Consider the following 26,414-nt stretch of genomic DNA (forward strand, 5'->3'; position numbering starts at 1 on the left):
CCTCCGGAAAAGGGCTTTATTCCGGAGGATCGGGCCAGTCTAGACGCTTTTTTCCGGCTTTTCCCCAAGCCGGAAAAAAAGCGGCGGACATCTTTATTTAAATCCCGCGGGGGATATTTAAATCCCCCGCGGATTTCCCTACTCTGACTTTCAAAATTAGCATGCCCCTTCCGAAGAAGGGGCCAGTGTAGACGTAGCCTGGCAGTTTGGGTCATGTGTGTATATGGGAAGAAAAAAGAAACATGACTAGATCTTAATATAGTCGAACATACACTTTATTTTTTTAAAAAGGAAAAATACTAACAATTTCATACAGTCAAAACTTTACATTTTAAACAAAAAAGCATTTAAAAAAAACAGTCATCAAGAGCAGAAAGGATTTCAACTACCCACAAATTCCAAGTGATTTTTCCAAGACTTGGACTCTTCAAATCCATGGTTTGTTCATTTTTTAAAAAAGTGTCAGAAATACAGGACACCAGATCTACAGTGAAATGCCCTTTCCTCATCAGACTGCCATTCAGGCACCTTTATTTTCACTGATCAGCTAGCAAGAGTGTGTGCACAAAACGAGCAGTTTTGGGTACAGGAATAATAGCAAAGCTAGATTATTTATGGTAATAGACAATTTTACCCACCTGTTTGACAAACATGATACTATCTGGTAAATAGTAGCAATTTTACATTTCTGTAGGGCCTTTCATCCAGAATAATCCAAAAAGCATTTTACAGACTGACTTACAAAACTATATACAGGAATTACTTTACCTTCCTCAAAAACAGACACCCCCAAGAGGTGAGATACAGCAATTGTTTAATGACACAAAGCAAAACTATGTATTAAAATAATGAATATTTTGCAATTGGAAAAAAATTGATTGCAAACTTTATTCCTTTTGAATGAGTGGGACAGAGAGGCGTCATATGCAGATCCAAATAAAGGACACTTCAAGATTCTTTTGCTTCCAGCATTAAAGCATAGGATAAACTAAATACACTAAATGGAGAGTCTTCCAAAAATACAGGTCAAAATTGACTTGCTCATCTTCTCCAAAAAAAGCCCGACAGAAGCAGAACTCCAGAGAATGACTTGCGCATAACCGCTTCACTGATACCTAACAGCTTGGGAACATAATACAAAAAAAATATATATATACCACTACTTCTGCCCACTATAAAAACATATTTCCCATTGTTATTTCAAGGGAATGCTGCGGCTGTACTTAAAGTCAGCGAGCTGAAGATTTGTCAGGGAAGGTTTTAGACTCAGGATTCTGGGCCTCAATGCAAGATAAAGCTTGAAGGACAAGGACAACTTACTTCCTAAAACAGATCATGATACTCAGCCATTAATTTGCCTCTAGTGTAAGAGTGACACAAAAAGCAGAATTTGACTGGCTAATGAAAGTTCCTTCTGGGCAGCATCTAGTGAAAATGCACTGAAAACTCAGGCCTTCAGTCAATGCATCTCTTTAAACACCAAATGTGTGCAAGTGGATGAATAACCACATATTTGTTTATACACACAACATGACTTAGGAACATTTATTCTAGTTATGTCACGGATGTGTAGCAGTAACAGGCAGTGATTCACTGCAGGCTGGTTATAGGGCTACATGTAAGCCACAACCAAGGGCAAAAACACAAAAACAAAAGAGTTATGATTTTCCTGGACTTGTGCAGTGCTTGATATGAAACTGACCAATAGGAGTGCTTTCCAAATGTTACTGGCCTACAACAGAACTGACTATCCAGAAAGTGTGATTGAGTACAGTGATAAATGTTATCCCAGTGACTGCTGTAAAAAAATAAAATGAAGTTTATCTGCTTGGATGGTTTATTTTTAAAAGAATTGTTGTCAACAGGAAGCATCACAAAACTTCACAACATCAATCTGACTTTGATTTCTGCAGTTCTTTAGAAAAAAAAATCCCAAGGCATGCTAAATGAAGCACTTAATTGTCATGTGTTACAATGGAAGCACTATTTCTTTACGTCATAGGACAGATTAGTTTTAAAAGTGTATGTACATGTTGTCAGTTATATAAAGGACAATAGCCCAATAAATCTCATCTTCATCACTCTGATGTGAAGATGAATCCTTCCACTGTCCTGACCAACAACAAGACAGGTGGCTGATACCTGCAATTCCATCTAGGTAAGTAAACAAATCCTCACTTCACCCTCAACTACACATATGAATGCTGCTGCCAAACAATTCAGGCAACCACATGAGCAAAGTGCAGTACTGCAGCAATCTGCTAGTCTGAACAAAATGTCTTAACGTGACAGACATAAGTTAGTACATTAGAACAGGGATGTAAATAAGTAACCAGTAAGTAGTAGTACCCTTACTGGGTGATGCTCAAGTAAGCAGTTAAATGATGCCTGCCTGACTAAACCAGTCCCCCACCCACAGCGCAAGCTGCTCCAGCCTGGCTGGGTTCCCTGCCCACACAACAGTGCAGCGGGCCCTGCCCAGCCTATCCAGAGCAGTCCCCGACCTGAGCTGCTCCAGCCTGCCAAACCCACCATGCCACTGGCTGGCAGTCCTGCAGTGGTTAATATTGTTATACGTTTTTACATCCTTACATTAGGATTTTTAACTAGTTATTCTATCAACTTCCCCCATTAGAAGTTCTTTTCACTTGCATTCTCCGTCTTGGGCCATAAGAAATATGTCCAAGACGAGGAGAGGTGCCCATCACTTAAAAAGTAAGTATCTTGGGTTTGAGATATGGATCTGAACTGACCTGAAGTTAGAAGCAGGTCAGCTTCAGAGTCAGCATTCTGGCTCAGGCTACTATTTTGCCTTAATCTCTTATCTTTTGGTATTTCCATTCCTTTTTGGCCTCCACTTATTTGCTTACTTCCCTCATAACTCTCCACTCCATTATGACTGCCTGAATCTTAGAAGGTTGTAGTTCAAAGGAAGTGCACAATAAAGAATTATGAACCACCAGACTACTCTGAATGCACATCCCAGACGAAAATAAATGCCTATCACGCATATGTATCATCAAGTTATCAGCTGCTAACCAAAATATTGAATATCTCCAAGGAATATTAAAGCTTGGGGAAAGGGACAACAAAGCCAATTAGTGATGGTTTTGATAGATGCAAAACAGAATTACTGAAGACCAGCAAAGCTGATTAAGAGTTTGTATTTCTGTGAGGGGGAAAAGTCCCCAAAAAAAGAGGCATTAAAATAAGGATTCTTTCCTCAGTAAAGATTCTAGGTTTCTGTACAAAAATGAAGTTAATGGGTCAGGTCACCTCTGTATTGCCTCTTTGCAATGGGTGAGCCCAAGAGACAGCCATGAGACAACAATATAGGCACGCCCTGATTTTACAAAACTTTGAGATAACTAAGAGCTTTGTAAAATTAAAACTTTTGATAACCAGGAGCTTCAGTTCTCTAAAGTTTAGCAGCTCCCCAGCTCTGAAATTCTACAATATCAATGCTCTCCTGCTGAATACACAACAGATTTTTGCCACTACAATTGTACTTTTACATATCCCCAAATCCTTGAGCTGCTGGTCCTCCACTGTACGTGTTAACTGTATCAGATGCATCTTAAGGTAAGTAGCAGCTCAGCAGATGATGTGGAAAATAGTATTTACAGCTAGAACACATAGGACATCCAAATATCTTAGCAAAGAAACTAAATAGATAATTATCAGCATTGAAAATCTAAAAAACAAACCAGTAAAGAACTTTATAATGAAACCTGGAATTAAGATTTCTTCTCTCAGCATACAGTGTATATTTCTTCTTTACTCATACCAAACAGCAGATAAAATATTAATTTAGCAGACTATCTGAATAAACAGTTTTCTAGTTTGCAAGATAAAGTGATGGGAAGATCTGTCCACCAATATCACACCTGCAATCACAGAGGTATCTTCTTGTCCCAACTCAGGGCTTGTCTACTCTAGAGAGGCTGAAGCTGTGCTGCTGTAGCACCATACATGCTTTATATAGCAACAGGTGTTTTTCCATCAATGTAGTTGATCCAGAACTCTGGAAGGGTTGTAGCTAAGTTGACAGAATAATTCTTTTGCATCAATGTGGGCAGTTAGGTTAACCTAACTGTGGTGCTCACGGTCATGTATTTCTTGCAGCTCCGAATGATAAAACTAGGTTGATCTAGTTTTTAAAATGTAGTCCAGGGTTCAAGTGTGCTCCAGAGAAAAGCAAAGGCATTAACTGCCCCACTGTTTGATGAAAACTCAAAATCACCACAGCAGAGAATCAAGACCTTCTCTTGTGACAGTTAGCTAGAGCTTTGCCAACAACTTAAATGGGAACAGGATTTGACTAAGTAAAATAGCGCATTTAAGGAGTATTTATTGCAGAAGCGCACTGCTATGTTTAGACTCAGGGAGATTTGTATGAAACTAATGCCCATTAAATTCTTTCACATTATTTGAGGTTTTTTTTTGGTTTGTTATAGAATAAAAGACTTTTCTAAGCAAACGTTCCCCACAGATAGCACTATTAATAGCAGAGATATTTTAAAGTTTAGTCCTGTCTGATGGCTGTTCAGGGAAATCATATTTAAACCACTAGTCATTTCATAGAGGCTACTGAACAGGCACCCACATCAAATTGCTCCCTTGATGATAATCTCTCTAATAAGGCCAAAGAGGCAATTCCCCCCCCCCTTAAAGATGATCCACTTCAGTGAGGAATATGACATACTAGCATGAGGCAATCTATGCACAAAGCTTGCTTAGTTATTTTTTGTTGAACTTGTGCCATTAGACAACTTCAGGCCCCAGGACTGTCAATTCAACAGGTTTCAATGCTAAATTCAACTGAAAGAATGTATCAGTATTCCACTGCAGACACTACAATGTTTTTTCCAAGGGGAAGAGGCTGCACTGATAAGATGGCCATCTTAGTGATAGCATGGACTATCACAATCTCAGAGTTCATGGTAATTTGCTCTAAAAGGAATAGAAACCTTTGAAGCACCATGCCTGAAAGACTGTTAGAATTGAAAGAAGTCTGCCATAATCTCACAACACAAAGCCAGCACAATTTAAGACAAAAAGGTGCTGGCCCAACACAATGAAGGTGGCTAGTAAGAGCTGCATTCATAAGGGAATAAGAGATCCCACCATTATCTCAGAGAACTTACAGGATATTTCATTACAATATGAAGGTTTTCCAACTATAAAATCAATTCACACTTGAGGGGAAAAAAAACTACACTTGACAGACAGCCTTGCATCACCTAGATTGAGCAGCACACAATATCAGACTTTGTGCACTGATCAGCACAGAAGGCTAATAGGATGCATTATGGATAGCTTTCTTTGAAAGTCAAACCTAATCAATATTTCATTTGGTTTATGTTACATTGCAGAATTTAATTTGGAAATCAAATGGAACTATTCCCATTACTTGAATATTATGCTGATAATGTAGCATTATTACAAAAGATAATTTTCACATATGCATTACCAGCGTACTCTGCAGTCACCTATTGAAATATCAGCTAAGACTATTGAGAAACATATTAGGATTGTTCCTAATGCAGAATGATGGCAGGACCTAAATGAAGCATCACATTTTAAATTTAGTCAGTTATTATTCAAATAAACAAATCTACCTCCCTTCAAATGGCAAACATGGCTGTGAAAGAACAGTAATTCGCAGCTAACTGGAAATAAATGCTAACGTTAATGTATATGAGTTTAACATCTTTAAAATCAAGACCCTTAAAACTAAAAAGGAATCCACCAAAAAAGGTGGTTTAGATCTGTAATACAAGGTGTGTGAGCCTGCAGCACTTTATACAGGTTTTTATATATCCCTGACATTTTAGAAATTTGGAATAGTAACCCATTTGCAGATGTTTGGAAATGTTCATGAATTTTTTTCCTAGTGAATTTCAAGTGTTTCAGCTTCCTAAAGTATAGTTGTACTGTTCCATAGATGTAACTTTTAAAGCTGTGTGTTGTAAAAAAGCCAAAAATGGCTGTGAACTCATGATAGTAATAGATCACAAAACAATGATGACTGCACCTGATGATGTTCAAAATAAAAAGAGCTCTCAACCTCCTGTGTAGCAGTTTCCATTGCTTCATAATGACTTTACAGGCATAACAGACTTCAAAGTGTCAAATCTTGACATCTTATTACATAGATAAACATAACATTTGTAACTAGTTAGAAAAAAAAGTTCAAACACATTAACTATGAAAACACTGTCCATTTGCAAGGCCACATCAAGCAGAGCATTTGATGGATAAACTCCATTAATCTTTGCCAGGCTACACTGAAAATTAATTGGTTATAGCCTTGTTTAAAGAAAGTTTGCAACAGTTTGCTTCTCCCCGTTGCTCCCTTTCCTCTTCTTTCAACTAAGAAGATGTGAGGGCAGGAATCTCTTTGGGGAAGACGAAGACACAGTATTTGTGCATTATAAAACTATGCTTCATAAGTTTCAGATGCAATGCATTCTGAGTCTTCCATTTAGACCCTTGTCCTTTTGCAGGCTTTCAAAAGTTCTTTATTAACTCATTGTTAATCTAGAAGTATTGTGGCACCTTACAGACTAACAGATTGACTGGAGCATAAGCTTTCGTGGGCAAAGACCCACTTCATCAGATGCAGATGCCACATGCTACAGGACTTCTCGTTGTTTATGCAGATTCAGACTAACATGGATACCCTTCTGATATTTATCAACTATGTGTCTGCTATTAATCACCCTCCTGGCAGAGTTTGTCTCACACAGAAAACACCATCTCTTCATTTCTGTGTTATTGATATATCCTTGCGTACAAGTACAGCCCTACAATATTATACTGGAAGCAAGCCATTCTGTTTTTCCTTTTCACCTACTGATTTGATTAACAGGTCTTGGTTAGGATTCAGGTTGATTCTTTTGCTTTATTGATGGGACCTTAATAAAAGAACTTTCTTCCATGGACAACCTCCCTTTTCCACACAGGGCCAACACCTCTGCAATGCTAAGTGCCTCATCTATCACTAAATATGCCCCAGGATCTGTTTTTAAAGTGGTGCCATTATGACAATGGAATTGCTGGATATTTTGGGTTCATGAGGCAGATTACACCATACTCCCTCAGGTGTTTGGGGAATTACAGAGTGGGGTAGGAAAAAAGAGAAGGACGTGTATCATAGTAGCTGCTAGCCACTGTTCCTCTCAGGCTTCGATACAGATTGATTTGTCTGGCCTGCAGCAAGATACAGGGCTCAGCAGCTCAGAGATATACACATCTCCCTTATTTGAATGTGGCAGCCAGGAAAACTGATCTAATTTGTTTTATTGAGATACAAAGAACCCCTGGGTAGAAAACAGGATTTATTTTGTTACTCTTGGTACAGCACACTGTAGTGTATTTTAGTTTACTTCAACAATTTTTTTTTTTTTGCAATCCTAGATTATTTTCCATGATGCCTCTGGCTCAGCACTCCCAATACCTCACATGATACTACACCTTGCCAGAACCCAGCTGCAGCAGTAGCTAACACCTATTCCTCAAATTGAGGACTATATACTTTAAGCCATCTTAAGTTAGAATCCCCCCTTTCTCCCATTTCATTCAAGTATCAAAACAGTCACCCTTCACACAAGTTCTCAACAGATTGAATTGAAAGACAAGAACTGTAAGTGTCACCGATAAGCATCAATAAGTAACATTACTGCAGTTGGATTACAGAGGGAATAAAAACATTAGTACAAAAAAAATGAAAAAGGAGAGAGAGAGATGATGATGATGATGATAAAGCCACACACAGCATTAAGATGACCTTGCACTTTTCATCATGCCCAGTCCCCATGCAGTTCAGATGGGGTACTTGCATGCAGGCAGGGTCGCCGTCAGTTGTTTGTGTTGGATACCTCACACCTCTCACTGTTCACTCTGAAGACAGATGGTTCTGTGTGTGCTTTTTAGTTTCTTTGTTTTTAGAAGTCTTTAAAGTTGCATCACTCGGAATCAGATAAGTCACTTTAAATAAAGCAAAGCAGTAAGTGTGACAATTTATTTACAATGTATTCCACCTACCGCCACTACATACCACCCTGCAAAAGAAAAAAACAAACCTAGACATGTGGAATTCTATGTTCCTGCTTTGATGCTCAGGAGAACTCAGACTTGTATGACACATAAAACCAGCTCATGCTACGCAAGCAGGTAATAATGCAAGGGAAAAACAGCTCCTATACAGAGTTACTTTAATCATGCTGGATTGGCCTCTTTTCCCAACTCAATTAAAGAGCTAATATATGGAATTTAGACAAGCTGTATTATTCTCACTGAGCTTGCAAAGCTGATTTAATAAAAATCTGTTATAGAAAAGAAACCCCATAACTTCTACGTGGTCTTAGACATTTCTAATTCCTTCACCCAAATCTATCCTAAAACCTCTTACCTCCTACATTCCTCTTGCTCCCCAATACAAACACCATCCCCAGACATCTAACCCCAACAGTTCTAGCACACTCACTGCTATAAGTCTGGGATAAAATACATATGACAATGATAGTCTACTTTTGTACAAGATTGCTTACTAAAGCTCTCCATTCTTGCTAGTGGAGGAGGCCTCCAATGTTATATAAGAATGCATTTTCCTTTAGCATCACTTATTGTAGGAGCAGTGCTGGCAAGTAATTCATTTTCAGCAACAAGAGAGCAAGTCACGTGCTTGAGAGAAAACCAACAGACATGATTACTGCCATCTAAAAGAGGTTGAGAGAAGTTCTTCATGTGTAGAGTGAGTGTGGCTGCTCGCTAGCTAGCTCAAAAATCAAAGGACCAAGTATCACAGGGGTGCAGAAGGAAACCGCCCCGCCCCCCCATCCCCTAACTCTTGTACAACTGTGATGATGCATTAGAATGGAGGTTAGGGTTTATTCCACTCCCGCCACCCCAAAACACAAAGAGCTGGTGATTCCCAAACCAGAGAGGCCTAGGGTTTGATCTGATGAGATCACAGGTGAAGGACTCAAAATTTGGTGGGGGCCCTTCTCCACTTCCCAACAGAGAGTGTGCTGCATGATCAGCAGTTCAAGAAAAGAAGTCCTCTAACTGTACTGTAGAAAGGAAAAAGAGCCATGTACTCCCTAAAATCCATTGCTGCAGACTCAGAGGCTATATCTACACTACAAGGTTTTTGCACAAAAACCAATGGAGTACCCATACTTCAAGTGCAGTTTTGTGCCCCCCCCCAAAAAAACAAACCTCCCCCCCAAAAAACCACAGTAAATCAACAGGACAGAGGGCTTTTGCTGGTAGAGTTATTCCTCTCCCCATGAGGAATAACTCCTTTTAGCGCTACAGCTCTTGCACAAAAAAGGCATGTGTGGATGCTCCGCAGGGGTTTCTTGTGCAAAAAGAGCCCCTATCAGAAAAAGCACAGGTGCTCTGATGGCCATTCTGCTTTTGCGACGCACTGTTGCGCAAGAAGTTTTTACGAAAGATCTCTTCTGCAAAAAGCTTCTTGTGCAAAAACCCTGCAGTGTAGACAAAGTCAGAAAGTATTACCTCATGTTAGGAAAGAAGTATGGGGCTCTTTGCCCTGCACCTCATTGTGTGGTCTGGGAGTTAGCCAAAGAAAAATGTGTAAGTATTGTTTAGAGACAGTGTTCATTACTTTGTTGTCTGCGCTCAAAAATGCATGTTCATCTGAATGCTATCTTCACCTCTGCAGAAGACAGTTCCCAGGCCTAAGAGGGTTCTCTGTTCCTCCTGAACAGGAGCACAGAGTTATTATGACTCTCCCCCCCCCCGGCCACAATAGGCGCTGCTCAGCTACGTTCCAGTATGTAGGAATTGGAGAATGAACTTATTTATGATGCTGCCCAGCAGCATCCATTTGTATCCCAAATTATAAAACTAAGATTTATAAGAGAAACAGGGACAGCAGACTTTTGCACTTCAGACAGCTCTTTCCATTTAAAATGGAGATTAAAACAGAAAGCAAAAGCCTTATCCAACAATCTAGACAGGTTCATTTTTATTCCCCTGGATGGATTAATCCATTCTCTTGGATTAGCATCATCAACTGTTCTTGCAGTGTTAAAACAAATCTCTAAAGATGGGCACAACTTAGATTCTGGCACCACAAGGGTCAGGCAAGGACCTGACCAAGTTGTGCTATCAGAAGTGGATCTATGTTAGAGACGCACATTGACAAAGCCTCCACACGTTATATCTGGGAGTCTCTAGAGAAGGCAGAAAAGTCCAAGAGCTAAACAAGAAGCCCTAGTAGCAAGGAAAGAGGGTGTGCTTACAAGGGTCCATATCTGGTCTCATATTTAGAGACAATGTTCTTGCATTTCCCCACTTCCTTGCGTAGCTCGGCCACCTCCGTCCTGAGGGCAGTGTTCTCCTTCTCCAAGAAGGCTGCTCGGATTGTGATCTGATTCTCTTTCAGTCGCCGAGCATCACGGGAACGCTTTGCTGCCACATTGTTCTTCTTTCGCCTTGTCCAGTATTTTTCATCCTGCATAAAGAAAAAAAAATGACAGTCTGACAGCTCGGTATTCCATATCCAATGTCACACAGCTACCTTCCTGCCCTACCATAAAAGCCATCCTACTTGCAATCTTACTTCTTCCTTAGTTCATGCAGGAAGTTGCTGGTTGGGCTAGGCTCAGACACTAACTGAAGTGTAGGCAACACAGTACTGGAAGATTGTTCTAAATAGACTTCTTGTGAAGAGACAGTTTTGGGTTGGGTAACATGATGGGGACCAAAACTGAGATGAAATTAAACAATGGTAACATTTCTGCTAGATATCAAGAACAGTTTATTAATACCTAAGTCTATTAGTAGAGCCCTGCAAATCCACAGCTATCCACTTTATATCTGCATCCAAGAACATGGATGTGGATATCCATGGCTCATTTTTGCAGCTACAGATGCAAAATTTGTATTTAGCATCTTAAACATTTGCAGGTGTCTGTTTATATCTGCATCCATGGATGTGGATATCCACAGATCATTTCTGTGAATGCAGATACTAATTTTATCTCTGCATAGGGCTCTATTAGCTTGCGAAACAGTCCTCCCACTGAAAGTGATTAATGTTCATTGTCTGGGGCATTTAGAACTAGACTAGACAAAAGCATTGACAAATAAGTATATGACCATCAAGACACAAACTATGGGATATAAATTGGCATTAGCGAGAATGAGCAAAGGAGGAAAGAGCAAAGATAACTTAGGGTAGGTCTATATTTGCACTTGATCTACAAAAGTTCTGTCATTCATGGGTGCCTAAACACCTGCCCCTCCCCATGAACAAAGTTTTGCGGTAGCAAGTTAAATGTGAACACTTGTTTGCCAGCAGGCGCACTCTCCTGACAACAAAACAAAATCATCTTGTCGGCCAAAGTGCTGACAAACCATATTCACTCAAGCTGACTTTTAGTGATAAGGCTGCGTCAACACAGACTTGTTGCTAAAAGCTGTGTAGTGTAGATGAACCTTTACTTTTTCCATCCTTTTCTGTGTCTACCAGCACCAGCCACTCCTGAACAATTATTCACTCACTGTTCCAAGTTAACAAAGCAGTAAGGGCTTTTCAGATGAACAGGAATCAGCCTGATTAACTTATTTTGAGCAATGTTCCCCACTCAACCCTGTAGGTATGGCCCCTTTGCCTTACCCTAACTATATTTTGATAGACAAAAGAGAGACACCCCACACACATTCTGAATAAAGCCTTATCAGTATGATATAAGAAACCTGTTACCTTTTGCTCATCTGGGACAAAAACCTTCTTGGCTTTTTTAATCATGGGCTGTGGTTTCAGGTCCTCTTCAGCAAACTTGTGCTTGCGAGGATTGAAGAGCTCACCACCCGGCACACTGGAGAGCACTAAGTCAGCAGGGTCAGGATTAAAGTTCACATCAATTTCAATGCAGTCTGGATCAATGGGGCTTGGTGTTTCTCTCTCACTCTCTGGGGAGGATTCTAGCAAAAGGCAGAAAACGTTACAATGACATCAGCATGATGAAGAAAATAAATTCAGCACCCATAAGGGGACATCTCTTCTCACTGTCCTTATGTAAGCAATATTTATCACTACTATTCAATGGTGTGCTCAGTACTGTACAAAACACAGTTCATCCCTTGCAAGAGGATGAAGCCTAATGCAGAAATGCTGGATAACCTCCTTCATCATGGATGAAATACAAGCCCTAGGCATGCCTACCCAGAATAGCAGCTATAGGAAGATAAAAATGGTACAAAAATATGAAAATTCCTCCCATCAGCAAAAATCTTGTGGCCTTGTGCACTTCACTACATGTAAGGAATACTTTCTCCAACAAAATTAAATCAGAAGTTGAGAGCTCCTGTCCTGACATTTATGGCTCAAATTGCCACAGACATAAGCCATCTTGGAGATTTCTCATTCGGTCCAATAAAGACCAGACAAAAATGGCATTTTCAAAAAAGAGCATGAAAACAGAAGTCTGATAAAAACCCATACATCATATTCGTCCCTATTTGTTATATGTAAATTAAAGTATAACAACAAAGGGCCTGATTTGGAAGAAATATGTACTGTGACAGAAACAGATTTGTGGCATGATCTTTGAAGATATGAGTTAATAGACACATTACAGTAACCTTATATCTGTAACTTTTTTCACATAGATGAACTGCAAAATTTACTGCTAGGTCATGGGTTCCCAAACTGGGGGGCGTGAAGAAATTCCAGGGGGGGCGCAAGGCAATCCAGCCACACACATCCCCGTCAATCCCATCCTAAGTTTTGCTGCTATTTTTTTGGGAGGAGGGGGCATAAGGGTTTCTCAAAAAACAAAAAGGGGGTGTGATGCCGAAAAGTTTGGGAACCACTGTGCTAGGTGAAATATAAGCTGGGAAGATTGAATCTCTTCTTCCTCCAGTGAAACACAGCCACATATCAATACAGTAAAACATTAACAAATTGACATAGGAGTTCAGGAAAAACATCAACAAAAAACTATACCAAAAGCTATCTTATATAAACATGGAGCTCACAAGTGAGCACTTGATGCGTGGCTTCTTTCCTCTCTCCTGCTGAAAACCCTTGTACTCCATTTTGGGCATTTATTTGCCAGGTTTGTGGAAAGGGGGTTCAAGCCCTTTCCATAAAGGCTTCTCACAAGTTATTTTCTCACAAAAGAGTCATTAAGTCTGGGCAGCATTATTGTGTGGAGTTCCCAAGTCCAGCACTAAACTGAAAAGCAGGGATGTTAAAATGCAGGTATTTAACTACTTGATTAGTTGGTAGGCAGCCTGGCTTAGTCCCGGCTCACACTGGGTGCAGGAACAAACCCCACTATGGCTCTGCAGTTTAAAAGGCAGTAGGAGCTTTTCAACAAGGGGGTGAGAGTGGAGACATAGGCTTATGGTGTAGCTGACTACTCCTTTACATCCCTACTGAAAAGCATGTACACTACTCTCTAGGATCAGACGGTAGGTAACATGGAAGCGCCAGAAACGTGTTTTATCTCTTTGTCTCTCCTGTCTCACCTCAGGTATTCAAGACAATTCCAAGCATTCTGTGGAGCTTCAAACAAAAGTACAGTATAAACAGTTCCTGTCTAAAAAACGTAGCCGTTACATTTCACAAGCCAGATGAAAGGCTTTATAACAACACTTCCATAAAGCACAGTTCATTGGATTTACACTAACTACTAATGGTTTACCCCCAATGGGCTGAACCACTAAGGTGTTCAAAAGCCTATCAAGTTTGCAGACCTTATAACAACAAATTCTTTTGCAAGAATTCACGGAATTCCAGACTCTAGCTAGATTAAAAGTAACAATGAGAAAGGCTAATTTTGTTGGTATCTCAGATTTTCTAATTCCAAATAGAAACAAAGCAGCACAGGAGCAAAGCAGCACAGAAGCAATGTGATTAAAAAAAAACCAACCAAACAAAAAAACCTTAAAACCTCAAAAAAGTTCAGCCTCAATTGTGGGAGAAAATCTGGTCTGGTTGTTACTTTAGTTGTGCTCTTTCATCCACAAAATTTGCAATCAGATACACTGAATGTTAACTGGCTAAGTGGCAATGACAATAAATTATTTTTGAGGTGGGAAAAACCTCTTCATAAAGATTAACAGAGATTTTACAGAGGAATTAAACGTTACAGGCCAGCAACAGGCAACCTACAGCCCATCAGAGTTATGTGCGTGGGCCAAAACCGGCCCCCCCCTCTTCTCTCATGCTGGGCCCCCCCACTTCCCTACTCCTTCATGCTGGGGCCCCCCTCCCCCACCGCAGCACTTCTGGAATACAGTGAATCAGCTGGCATGTGCCTGACACTGCTCCTCCCCTGGATCCCAGAGCTTGAATGTTGCAAATTCTAATTCATGGTGTTCAAGCTCTGGGATGAAGGGGGAGGAGTAGGGAAGGGGTGTGAATCAACAGATTCACTGCGTTCTGGAAATAGTGAGAGGGCTTTGAGGGGAGAGGAAGGGTGGAGTGAATGCAGAGTCTGGAGAGGAGGGAACAGTTGAATAGCCCCGGCAAAATGAGAAGTTACGTGCATTAAAAACAAGGGCATGTGTACCCCCTCCGTTTCTTTGTTATTTTTGTCAGCAATTTAATTTGCCCTCTAATAATAGATCGCTTTATGTTGAAAAGGCATGATAAAGGAAAAAAAATGAAGTGCACTGTATTTAATTTTACTTTGGGGTCCTGATGTGCACTAACCATATTTCAATCTTGCAGGCCACTTGGATGAAGGAGGACCACTCATGTGGACCACTCACTAACCTTGGTTGCCCACTGCTGCTACAGACTAAACATATTTATGCTGTTTAAGCTTCTGAAGCTAAACTTAGCAGGGTAGTAGTGCTTTTCCCCAGGTTAAGGAAGCCTCTACACACAACACAAGAGAGATTGTGATATTGTTTCAATGTATTTTACCTACCTGTGCCGGAGGCAGCTTCAGATGGTTGGAAAACTACAGTGGATGATGATGAGGGAGGAGAGGCAGCAGATGCACTGGCAGGCTCTTTTCCTTCCAGCTCAGCCACAGGCAGGAGTGGGTTCTGGTTCAAGCCTATGTGAGCAGGGCTAGAAGGGATTCCATTCTCCAGGAGGAATTCATCCAGATCCATGTATTCCAGGTGAAAAGATTCCCCATCATAAGGGATGGTTTTGTCCCAGATGGGAGGCATGAGGGAGGCAGAGACTGCCATAGTGCTGGCAGCTGCTGCTTCATCCTCCTCAAGTTTTTCCTTCTCCTTTTCTTTATCTAAAAAACAAAAACATAAAGGTCACTGTACAAAATGTGGATTAAAAGATTAAAGACTAGGTTTAAAATTACAGTAAGAGTTCAGTACAGACTGTCACAGCAAGGAAATTCACTCCTTCACATGTTTTACATCATAAACAATGAGCAGTCCAGAGGCACCTTAGAAACTAACAAATGTATTAGGTCATGAGTTAGAGTGGAAGTGATAGAATCCAGGGTATATATATAACTGCAAAAGAAGTTACTTGTCCTACAGTTGATTGAGCCTACAAATTATAGGTAACTTCTTTTGCAGGTATATATATAACCTGGATTCTATCATTTCCACTCTAACTCAACTGATGAATTGGGTTTTATTACCCACAAAAATCCCTAATAAATCTGTTAGTCTCTAAGGTGCCACAGGACTGCTCGCTGTTTTTGAAGTTATAGACTAACACAGCTACCTCTCTGAGATGTCCTACATCTGTTTACTTAGACCAATCTCCATCTGTATGCCATACTTTAGCCTCCATCTAATAAGTAGGCTGCAGAGATTTATAGGTCTTGGAGCTAAGAGAGCAGCGTCTTGTAGCACAGATGTCCTCTGTTCCATCCATGTTGCCAACAACCCTCCTAGGGTTGGCATACTACACATAAGCAAGGCACCATGAGTCACCACTGTTTAAATTTGATTACCTTCAGGATTTATGACATTTTATTTCTTCCAGGTTTTTCCTGGAAAGCAAGAAAAGTAGATGTGGAAGGGTCGGATAATGAAAACTATTAATATGCTTTTGAAGGAAACAAAAAAAGTTTATCTTGAAGTCTGGAGAGAAGAAGTGCAAAGAAGGAAAAAGTATAAGAGCAAGGAAGAAAAAAAGATGGATTTTTCATATTCCCAAATCAAACAACACAAGGTCAATCTATATTAGAAACTAACACCTAAACATTTATAATAGCATTTGTTCTAGAAACAGTTCAGTATCCCAACACAATACTCATTCCAGCAGTTAGGTACTTTGGCTTATAATGATCAGACAGCTCCCAAAAAAGGGAAAGTTGTTAATGAGGATCTCAGAATTTTCCCCCAAGATTGATACAATTTTCTGTATAAACTGCACTACAGATCATATACAAAAGTACAGTTGTCTCTGCTAACCAAAGCCCATTTCTGACTAAATTCCTGGAAATGTAGTCAATTGGCTGATGAAGGCCATAGATCCCTGGTGTCCAACCAGTTCTGAAGCTATAGTGAACTAGCTACACTCAACCTGCCAAATAGCTACATGTGGCTAGCATGTTGAACACCACGGCCAAAGATACACCCAGTACAATCTCAGCAAAGAACTATGCCTATACAAATTAGAAGACAGCTGTACATAATGACACTCCTTTGTTCATGAAACCAATGCATGGCTCAGGTGCCTAGCTGGACTGAGTACCATTTTGGGGGCAGACTGACTGGTGAAAACTTGGTGGAGACTTGGGATGAGGAGCAAAGGCTGCAGAGCAATGAGATCTTTTCAATTTTTGCAAGATGCTCACTCCCACCCAAGAGTATCTGGATGCTGGTTCCTCTGACTTTTGGCAATACAGTGAAGACTGCTCTGTGAAAGCCAGCAATCCCAGGTAATTACTACTTGATGGGGTTTGAAAGTCCACATGCAGGCTATTGTTTGGGAAGTATACACAGCGCAGTAACTCATTCAGCAAGGGTGATCAAAGTATAAATATATACTTGCAAGAATGCGCAGCGATTATAAACTAGATTTCCTCACGCTGCGATGCACAAAATCGACAGCACCATCCTTTCGATTCTAAAAATTTTGAAGCAACATAGTCAGCAGAATGACAAACTCCCGAGAGAGGTCAGTCCTGTTGGGCCAGATGTAGGCTAGTCACTGCTGGCACACGGCAGCCTGGCAAAAGGCTGAGAGCACGGGGCTGTCCCAAAGCAGATGAAACGGGCGGGTCACAGGTTCAGACGCTTTTCCGCCCCGGCTGTGGCGCGGGGACGGGCGCGGGTTTGTTTTTTTTTTTGGGGGGGGGTGCAGCCCCCATCACTGAGCGCAGCGGCCTGTCCCCCGCCCCGCGCGCCCATCGGGAGGCCCCGAGGCGCGGCCGCAGCCGCTCGAGCCGGGCCAGGCTTTGGGGGCACTCGCGGGCACCGCCCGGGCGCAGCCAGACCCGCCCCGGAACGCTCGCCCCTCCCCCCCCCCCGCGCGCGCCGGCCGCTCCCGGGCCCGCGCCTAGGCGCGCTCCCGCCCTCACCGAGGCGCGCGTCCCGCGGGGGATTCTCCATCAGCTTCTTCAGCACCAGCGGGAAAGCGCCGGCCAGGCTCCGCTCCTGCTGCGCGGAGGCGGCCGCCCCCGCGCTCCCCGCCGCTGCCTCCTGGCGCGCGGCGCGGCCGGGCATGCTCCCCGCTGGCCGGCGAGCGGCGTCAACGGCCGACACCGGGAGGCTCCCGCAGCGGGAGGCTCCGAACTGGGGCTGCGACAGCTCCCGGAAAGACACCGCCAGCGCGCACGCGCGAGCCTGCCTCGCCTTAGTTGTTTATTCATGAGCGCCAGCCGTCCCTCCCAGCCACTTCCCGCCCCCTTCGCCCAATCCGCCCTCTGCGATTGGCTACGCCGCTGGAGAGACGCGCTCCCATTGGCCCCAGGCAGACAGGCTGGGTCGGCGCTGGCTAGGAAGGGGCGTGGTTTAGTAGCGTAAGTCCCGCCCGTCCCGGGCTCTGAAGGTTCGCTGCTGCTGTTTCTCCTGAAGAGCGAGCGCGCGAGCCCGCCGGGTCAGGGGAGGGGAGGAAGGGCTGGCGTGAGAACAGCCGCGCGCGCGCGCTATTGCCGCGGCGGCCGCAGGGGAGCGCGCGAGCCGTGGGAAGCAGCCAGCGGGGCCGGGCCTGGCCTGCCCCGCCCCTCGTTCCGCAGCTGCGTAGCGGGGCGGGCAGCGAGTCGCGAGCCAGTCAGCTGCTGTGGCCGCTTGGGGGAGGCTGCTGGGCGCTCCCACCCCCAGCAAACAACTCCGCTCTCCGCACGGAGCCGGGCTGGCAGCGCTGCTCCGCCCTAGCGCCTTGCTCCAACCCCACAGGAAGTTGGGGGCCGGATCAGGAGAGAGCCCAGCTCGGGATATGTCCTATTTGTGCCCCTCCCGGCCTGCCCCCCGGGCAGCTGCACCAGCGCAAGTGCCTCGTGAGCGCACAGGCCCCGCTACTGCGGCGTGCCTCGCTGCCGCGTACCCTAGGCTCAGCAAACAGCTTCCGAGGGGTCGCCTTACTTCAGCCCCAGCTGGCTTCTGGCGGGTCACCTTCCCAGCGACGGCAGGACCCTAACCTTCTATAACCGAGGATCCCAAGCTGTTGTGTGGCTACCACTCCCTGGCCCACCGGGGGCAGTCTCATCTGATACCGGCTCTGCTTGCATGCAGCTGCTAGATGTCAGTAAAACAAGCTAGAAATGCATTAATTTCGTTAATATACTATCCTCTGGAAATAATTATTGCCACATCGATGCTAGAAAAGAGCCCTTTGTGCCCAACCACAAATGGTAGGGGTGGTGGCCAGGCTGAGATTTAAGAACTCCAGTCTACTTTCTTTCCTTCTGCTTTTTCCCCTGCAGTGGTGTAATTTCCTGCTTCTATTTTCTTATATTTATTATGTTAGGCCTGAGAGGCCATCCAAGAACCCTGCCCTGTTCTGGGCACTGTACAAACAAAATTTTTAGAGTGGTTGTGGGTCACCCGGAAGGAGCAGAGCCTTCAAATAGCAAGATTTAGAAGGGCTCATGCCTTCCCTGTGACTCCCAGGCATCACATTCACCAGAGACAGGAGCTCTTTTAATTCCTGCTATTTAAAAGGCTTACTGCTCCCAGTCTCACTGCTAGTGTATTGTCTGGGAGCCAGGGACATGCAAGCCCTTTCAACTGTTTCTATTTAAAGGGCTCATTCCTCCTGGGCAGCTGCATTGCCCAGCAGTAATCCGGCAGGCACAAGACCTTTAAATAGAAGCAGTTGAAAGGGCTTGCATGTCCCTGGCTCCCAGGAAACAGGCTTGCGTGGAGCTGCGAGCCCTTTCAATTCCTTCTGTTTAACAGGCTTGTGGCTGCCAGGCAATTCAGCTGCCTGGGAGGCATGAGCCCTTTAAATAGAAAGGGCTCACAGCTCCAACACCCTGACAGGCACAGGGAAGCACGAGCCCTTTAAATAGAAGCAGGTGAAAGGGCTCGCTCAGCTCCAGCTCCTAGGCAAAGTATGAAGGGGCAGGGCCTGGAACAGCCATACAGATTGGATCAAAGCCCTAGGCAGGTGGTAGGTATCTGGCCCACTGAGTGGCTTTTGCCCACCCCTGATTTAGACTGTAGCCAAAGAGATTGTGCTGTCAGTGAAAAAATGTGAAATCATTCAGTCCTCTTTCCTCCCTCTTGGGTCTGAAGAAGCAATGTGTGTGGTCATTCTTTTTATACAAATGCCATAAACTAATATTTGTACCTGACCAGCACCTGCTATACTTCTTGGAGTAGACTTCCAAAAGGATACAATCAGACACATGCTAAGAGCTAAGCTCTTGAAATCTGGCTGCCAGTATCACAATAGGACCTGCTAGATGCAGAATTCTTTTGAAAATCTTGCTCCAATAGCAAGCCCTGAGCACTTGAAAGTCTGGCCTTGCATTCTCTGGGAAATCTATTCCTTAATGTTTTTCACCCCGGGAATAGTGCTGATGTATTTGGAACTTCTAGTTCTTCTATTATTGGAGGAGAGTGGGGAGGGAAATGTGATATTTTAGATTAATGGGAACCATCATGTATTGATCGGCACAAAGAAACTATGTGAAAACTAAAGAGGGTATTTACAGTTGCTTACGTTCAAATGCTATGCAAACTTATTCTGTATGGCCAACATCTAGAGAGCTCAAATCTAACACTACCTTCAGATGGGATGCTAGCATTATTTCCTGCATTAGCCAGCATAGCTGTTCGGAGGACACACTAAACCATAATTATATTAATCAATGTTCTTATTTTAATCCAGAGATCACTTATCCTAAGTGACATGGATATAGGCTCTCCCTGTCCTACATCATGATAACAGCAGCTGTGTATTCTATATGATGTTAAATCCCTAAGAGAAGGAAGAAACTTTGAGGTTATTTCTAGCCCTCAAACAAATAAGGAAGGTGGTGCTGGATTCAAAGGTGCAAACCCAATGTACTTAGACTAGTGAAGTTGTTGAGAAACTACCCAGAGTTACAAACTGCCATTGTTTTTCTATCTTGTCTTTAACCATTTCCTACCTTTGTTCCTGCTGACCCTCTGAATGTTTCCTGTAGCACTCAGATACATAACACTTGCCACCTAAAGATGCATCTACACACCACCCTAAACTCAAAAGATGTGCAAAGTGCACTACACAAATTTAGAATCAGAGGGGTAGCCGTGTTAGTCTGAATCTGCAAAAGCGGCGAGGAGTCCTGTGGCACCTTCTAGACTAACTGAAGTTAGTCTAGAAGGTGCCACAGGATTCCTCGCTTCTTTTATTTAGAATATTTCAAAATAGCTTATTTTGAAGCTTGGCATGTCTACACCACACCAAATTTTGAAATAATGTGCTATTTCAAGACTTCCCTTAACTCTCATGGAACAAGGGTTACCAGGATGTCAAAATAGCATGCCCATTATTTCGAAAGCTTGTGTAGATGGGGGGTAGCTATTTCATGATACCTCTGGTATCCTGAAATAGCCATGCAGTGTAGAGGTACCCTAAGAGACTACATCCTGCAATCTTCCATTGCAGAGAACATAGATCTCTACCCAGCCAGATATTAAAGGAGTATTTCCAGTACCACAGCTAGCAAAAATAATAAGCTTATAGACAAATGATATACACTTTCATTGTGCAATTTTTTGAACACTGTCTTTTACTGGACTGCAAAAATGTTGCATGCTCCCTGGTGATACATGAATACAGGCAGTCCCCGGGTTATGTACAAGATAAGAACAAACCTACAGTCCCTAAGTTGAATCTGTATGTAAGTCGGGACTGGCATCCAGATTCAGCCGCTGCTGAAACTGACCAGCAGCGGCTGAATCAGGACGCCTGGGGCAGAGCAGCTGGGGTGCTGCTGGGTTGGTCCAGTAGCGCTGAGGACCGACGCTGCGGGACCAACCTGGCAGCACCACAGCTGCTCTACCCCAGGCGTTGTCCGCCAGAAAAGCCTGCTATGCTGGGGGGGGGGGGGGCGCACTAGGTGCGCCCCCCCCCCCCCACCAGACCAGGGAGACGCGGGTGGCGGGACTGCCAAGACGCACCGCAGTCCCACCCGCATCCTCCACGGCTTTGCTCCGCGTCTCCCTGGTCTGCTGAGGGGGGGCTCTCCCCCAGCAGACCAGGGAGACGCAGAGCAAAGCTGCGGAGCATGCGGGCAGCGGGACAGCCCAGACGCGCCGCGGCTGTCTCGGTGTCCTCCGAGGCTTTGCTCCCCGTCTCCCTGATTTGCTGGGGGGGACTCCCTCCCAGCAGACCAGGGAGACGCGGAGCAGCTTCTCTCGCCCTGGAGGACGTGGGCGGCGGGACCGCGGCACATCTGGGCGTCCCACCGCTCCCGTCCTCCGGGGCGAGAAAAGCCCTGTTCGTAACTGCAGATCCGACATAAGTCAGATCCGTGTAACTCGGGGACTGCCTGTACATAATATATTGTAACTAGTGGAGGACAGTGAGGCACATGTCCATCCCATAGCTAAGAGCCATTTCCATAAATCAGAGAACTGCACTTCTCCAGAACAGGGGCCATTATCTACCATGGTCTCCAACATACTTGTGGTTATTTGGCCCATTGAATGTGGCTTGTTCACGATAGCAGTAGCCACAATCTTGGCTTCAGAGCTGGTTGGACACCACATATCTACCACAATGATTTATGCATTTTTATGGGTCAGTCCATGACCATGGAACTCACTCCTACAGAATCTTAGAAATCTCAGATTTCATCACTTTCTGTCCCACTTGCAAGATAAACTTTCATTGACCTGACCTTCACTAATACCAAGTCACAGTACATCAAAATACAAAAAATTCCTCAACCATGCCCTAGGGAGAGGAATGGAGAAGTGATAACACATGACAATGCTTATTCATGTTGCTCAATGACTCACTGGAAGACATTGGGGTAGCTGATGATGGGCACAGTGAAAAAAAACCCCACCTAAAATAATAGAAGATAGATGATGAACTGATATATGCCCTCTACAGATTCAAAATAGCAGGCAATTAGTGCACAAATCTCCTCTAGCTTAGTTGGTAGAAGACTGAAATACACAGATAAGAAGATTTAATATGTTCTATCCAGCAAGGGACAATGAAATGCATAATAAATCCTCCACATTCGGAGCATCATGCTCCATGTAGGGCAACTGGACTGTAAATAAAGTTTCCACCATTGCTAACTTCCCTCCTACTAAGAAGAGAACACTGCCTAGGAAGATTGAAAGAAGCAAGAATCTCTTAGGGGAAATGAAGATTTGTGTGTCACAAGGTTACAGTCTTCAGGCCTTTTTCCCTCCTTTTGGCTCCATATTGTGGTTTCCCTGGTAAGGCTGATTTTATGATCTGCAAGGAATCTATACTACTGCAGCACTGAATTGGACAAAAAGTGGAATCTGGTCTGATGGAAGATTTCCATGCTCTTCCAGTTCTGCTAATGGGGATGATTAGGCCTATTCTTCAAATGGAAATATTCGAAGATCCCCAAGAGTGCAGAGCCTCAGACAAGCACTTGCAGAGCTTGTGCCTCAAACTGACCTTGTTCCCGGGCTCACTCCCAGATGATCTTAGCAGATGCTGAACATTAGGATTAGCTTTGAGTCACAGGAATGTGGCGGTGCACAGGGAGTGTTTACGCAAAGATTTTTTGCATAGGCCTTTACACAAGTTTGCAGGGAGCCTCTTATGGGATCTTTCACACAGCTCTGCATGAATGTCAAGTGGCTGGCTTTTCCTCAGTGATACGAGAAGCTGATTCGGGAAAGTTTCCTTGAATTCTTCCTGGGATTACATACTCAAAGTCTAGTCACCAATGGAATAAAATGGAGGGTGTAATAGGTCACTGAACTAGAACATCACTGGCACCCTCCTGATTTATTTGGATTCTGCAAATGTAATTGTCAGTTTCTCTTAAGCTCTGGTACCAAGAATTGGAGCATGCAAGATGGGAATTAGTGGACTTTGCTTTTATATTGGGCAGTTTGTGATGGGGAATTCAGCTCCAAAAAGGGAGGAGAAACACAGCTCTGATGTGGTGGGAGGATGTGTAATAAGGAGCCTGGAACCAAGTAGGGTGTGCGCGCACACAATCAACACTGCTAAAAGGTTTGCAGTGTAGGTGTAAAATGGAGAAGGGGTGAGTGATGACAGTCACTATCAAAGGAGATTGGAAAGGCTGGGTCTGGCAGGGAAATTTACTAATAGGGAACTAAGAACTAAATGAAACTTTGCATGTAGGGCTGTCTCCAGGTAAAAGGAGGGAGCTGTCATGGTACCATGCAGCCAAAGTCACATTTGATTAAGACCAAATGTTTCCCTTCAATAATCATATAATTTCCTCTCTAGCCCCCTCAACAAATTCTGCACAGTTCTCTTAGGCTGAATGGATTCCATACAATTGCCTCACTCCACTGAGTTTGGATACCAACTATCTAAGGAGCCTACTTATTTCAAGCTTGGCCAGAGCAACATCTAGGCACTTGCACTAATGACACTGCTTTCCCGTTTCTGCCACAACTTCACCTCCCCCCCCTTCCCAGGCAGTTTTCCACCATGGCACTGGATAACATGAAAACACACCCAGGACCAGCCGTCCAGCTCCGTATTATATAACTGTCTGGTTACTGTACAAGATCCCAACAAGGGAGGGAATGAATTCATTGGCAACACCACAAAGACTATGTTATAGGGAGTTGACAAAATGAATCTCATCAGGAAGGTGACCAGTGGACCTACATTAATCTCTTCCACGTCATCACCCATCTTCCTAATGCCATAGGGACTCTTATGAAATCTTCAGCTGTCTTTGTTCTGTGCCATAAGCCACTTACTATTCTCCCCCCCACACACACACTTACATCCAATCAGCCTCTCTTCTAGGCTAAGAGATCTCAGATTAATGGCTTTCTGGTGCATCTCTCCTGTAACCTTGTTAGTTCTTTATGCTGCCACATAACCAAATCTGTGTCCTGGTAGCAGTTTGCTAAGAACATTTAGCTCAATGAACATCAGTCTACTCAGTAAGGAGAGACATGTCCAAACAGGACTGAGGTGTGCCATGGCAGACCCACGTGCGTCCCTGCTCAACCATGAAAGAGTTAAAAATAAAACAAACAACTTCCACCAAGCAGCCTGCAAGGAACATGGGACTGTCCCTCCGGAAAATGGGAAGGTTCCTGGGTATAGTGGTTCCCCAGTCCTCAGAGTGTATCAAGCAAAGGGGGCTCCATCAAGCTTGTGCTTAGCACAGCCGGGGAAGGATAGGACTTTGCACTAGAGCAGTGTTTCTCAAACTGTGCTCCGCAGAGCCCCAGGGCTCAAGAGGCTGACAAACTGGAAACATCAATAGGTACAACACATACAATCAGTGAACTGCTGTGGGGCTCCGCATAAATATTTACGCATGTAAAGGGCTCCGGAGCCCAAAAAGTTTGAGAACCGCTGCTAGAGAACCTAAGGTCTTTTGCATGTAGTGTGTGTAGACCTAGGATCCCAGCAAGAAGGAACATCCCGAAGAGAAGAGGCTGCTTGGGACAGGGTGGGACATCGTGGGTCTTGCTCCTTGCCAGCTTTGCATCGTCACCCCCGCACCAGACACAAAGGTGCCCCACAAACATCCCAGGGTGACTCCGGGGAGCCCCTGCGCGGAGCGGGGGGAGCGGGAGAACAGCACCGGAGGCGCGGCAGTTCTGATGAATCAGAACAACCAGGGCAGGGGATTTGCGCCTGTTGCCGCGGAGAGCTCTGCTGCCAACCCTCCCTGCGCGCAAAGCCCGCCAGGCTCGCTGGCAGCTGCGCCCCGTTCCCAGAACTGGCGATCTGTCTGGCCAGGAGACTCTCCCACCTCGCCCTCTCCTAGGGTGGCGCAGCCCGGCGCCGGCAGGAAGGGACCCCCGCCTACCTTCCCGCGTGTCGGCCCAGGGCAAGGAGTACTCCAGCAGCGACTTCAGCACTTCGGGGAAGTCCATGGCAGGCGGGACGCCGAGGTTGTTGCAGCCGGACATGCCGTGTCCTGGAGGGGCCCGCTGGGTGCAGATCGCCGGGGCAGGGCCACTGGCGGCTCTAATGGGAGTCACGAGAGAGGCTGCGGCCGCGGCCGATGCGGGATTGGCTGAGCTGGGCAGAGGAGCGAGAGAACCAGCCTGTCCCAAGCTGACCCGGCCCTGCCCGCCTTCGAGTCCTCGCTCCGCTCCTCGCCCAGCTGGCCGCTGGTGGAAATGGCCTCCTGACTGGCTGGGCCGGGCCGGGCCGCCCGCCAGGATTGGCTGATCGCACCCGCTGCAGCCAACCAGGCTGCAAAGAACTAGGCCTGTTACCTAACTTTGGGAAAGAAGCACTCACTGCTTGGAGAGGTGTTCGGACAAGCAACACTCACCGAGTACAAACACACACACGGAAAGAGCCACACTGAGTACAAACACGTACTAGAAGACAGAGGCGGATTATCTCAGACATTGAGATCACACACACACACACAGGGAAAACGCACATTGAGATAGTCACACACAAACCCACACAGTGAGAGCAAGTGCTAACAACATACACATTGACAGATATTGGAGCACAAGTACTCAGCCCACACATCTGCTAACAAAAACATACAGAGTACACACACACACACACCCCTCACATACAGAGAGCAAGCACACACCAGCAGCAAACTAAAAAATACAATACGTACATGCTAGGAAACAGAGTACACTGACAACAAACACAGGCATCGAATATAGTCTCACGCATGAGAGTATACATTACACGTCTACAGCAAATACAGAGGAGACACAAACAGTAAATACAATACAGTGACATGCACGGACATGATACATATCAACAGCAAATACACAGATCTAAATACACATACACACTGAGGCCACAGATGTAGCAAAACACATAAATACACTGAAAGCCACTCCAGCACTGATATTGG

At 44.4% G+C, this 26,414-nt stretch overlaps 1 protein-coding gene across 2 annotated transcripts; it reads right to left on the minus strand.

Annotated features, from left to right (window-relative positions):
* Positions 1 to 257: 257 nt before the first annotated feature.
* On the minus strand, positions 258 to 25,698 carry TEF (TEF transcription factor, PAR bZIP family member). 2 transcript variants are annotated; one of them, XM_006123960.5, is made up of 5 exons: positions 25,389 to 25,698; positions 14,925 to 15,251; positions 11,744 to 11,964; positions 10,278 to 10,489; positions 258 to 7,992 (listed from the first exon to the last, which is right to left on the minus strand). In XM_006123960.5, the coding sequence occupies exons 1-5, from the start codon at positions 25,489 to 25,491 to the stop codon at positions 7,971 to 7,973; spliced, it is 885 nt and encodes a 294-aa protein (XP_006124022.2). In that variant the 5' UTR covers positions 25,492 to 25,698; the 3' UTR covers positions 258 to 7,970. The 2 variants fall into 2 exon arrangements, with proteins under 2 accessions (XP_006124022.2, XP_075792280.1); XM_075936165.2 differs by lacking the exon at positions 25,389 to 25,698 and adding an exon at positions 17,505 to 17,760.
* Between the last annotated feature and the right edge of the window lie 716 nt (positions 25,699 to 26,414).

This window comes from Pelodiscus sinensis, chromosome 1 (genome assembly GCF_052426305.1).
Source record: "Pelodiscus sinensis isolate ZL-2025 chromosome 1, ASM5242630v1, whole genome shotgun sequence".
NCBI lineage: Eukaryota > Metazoa > Chordata > Testudines > Trionychidae > Pelodiscus > Pelodiscus sinensis.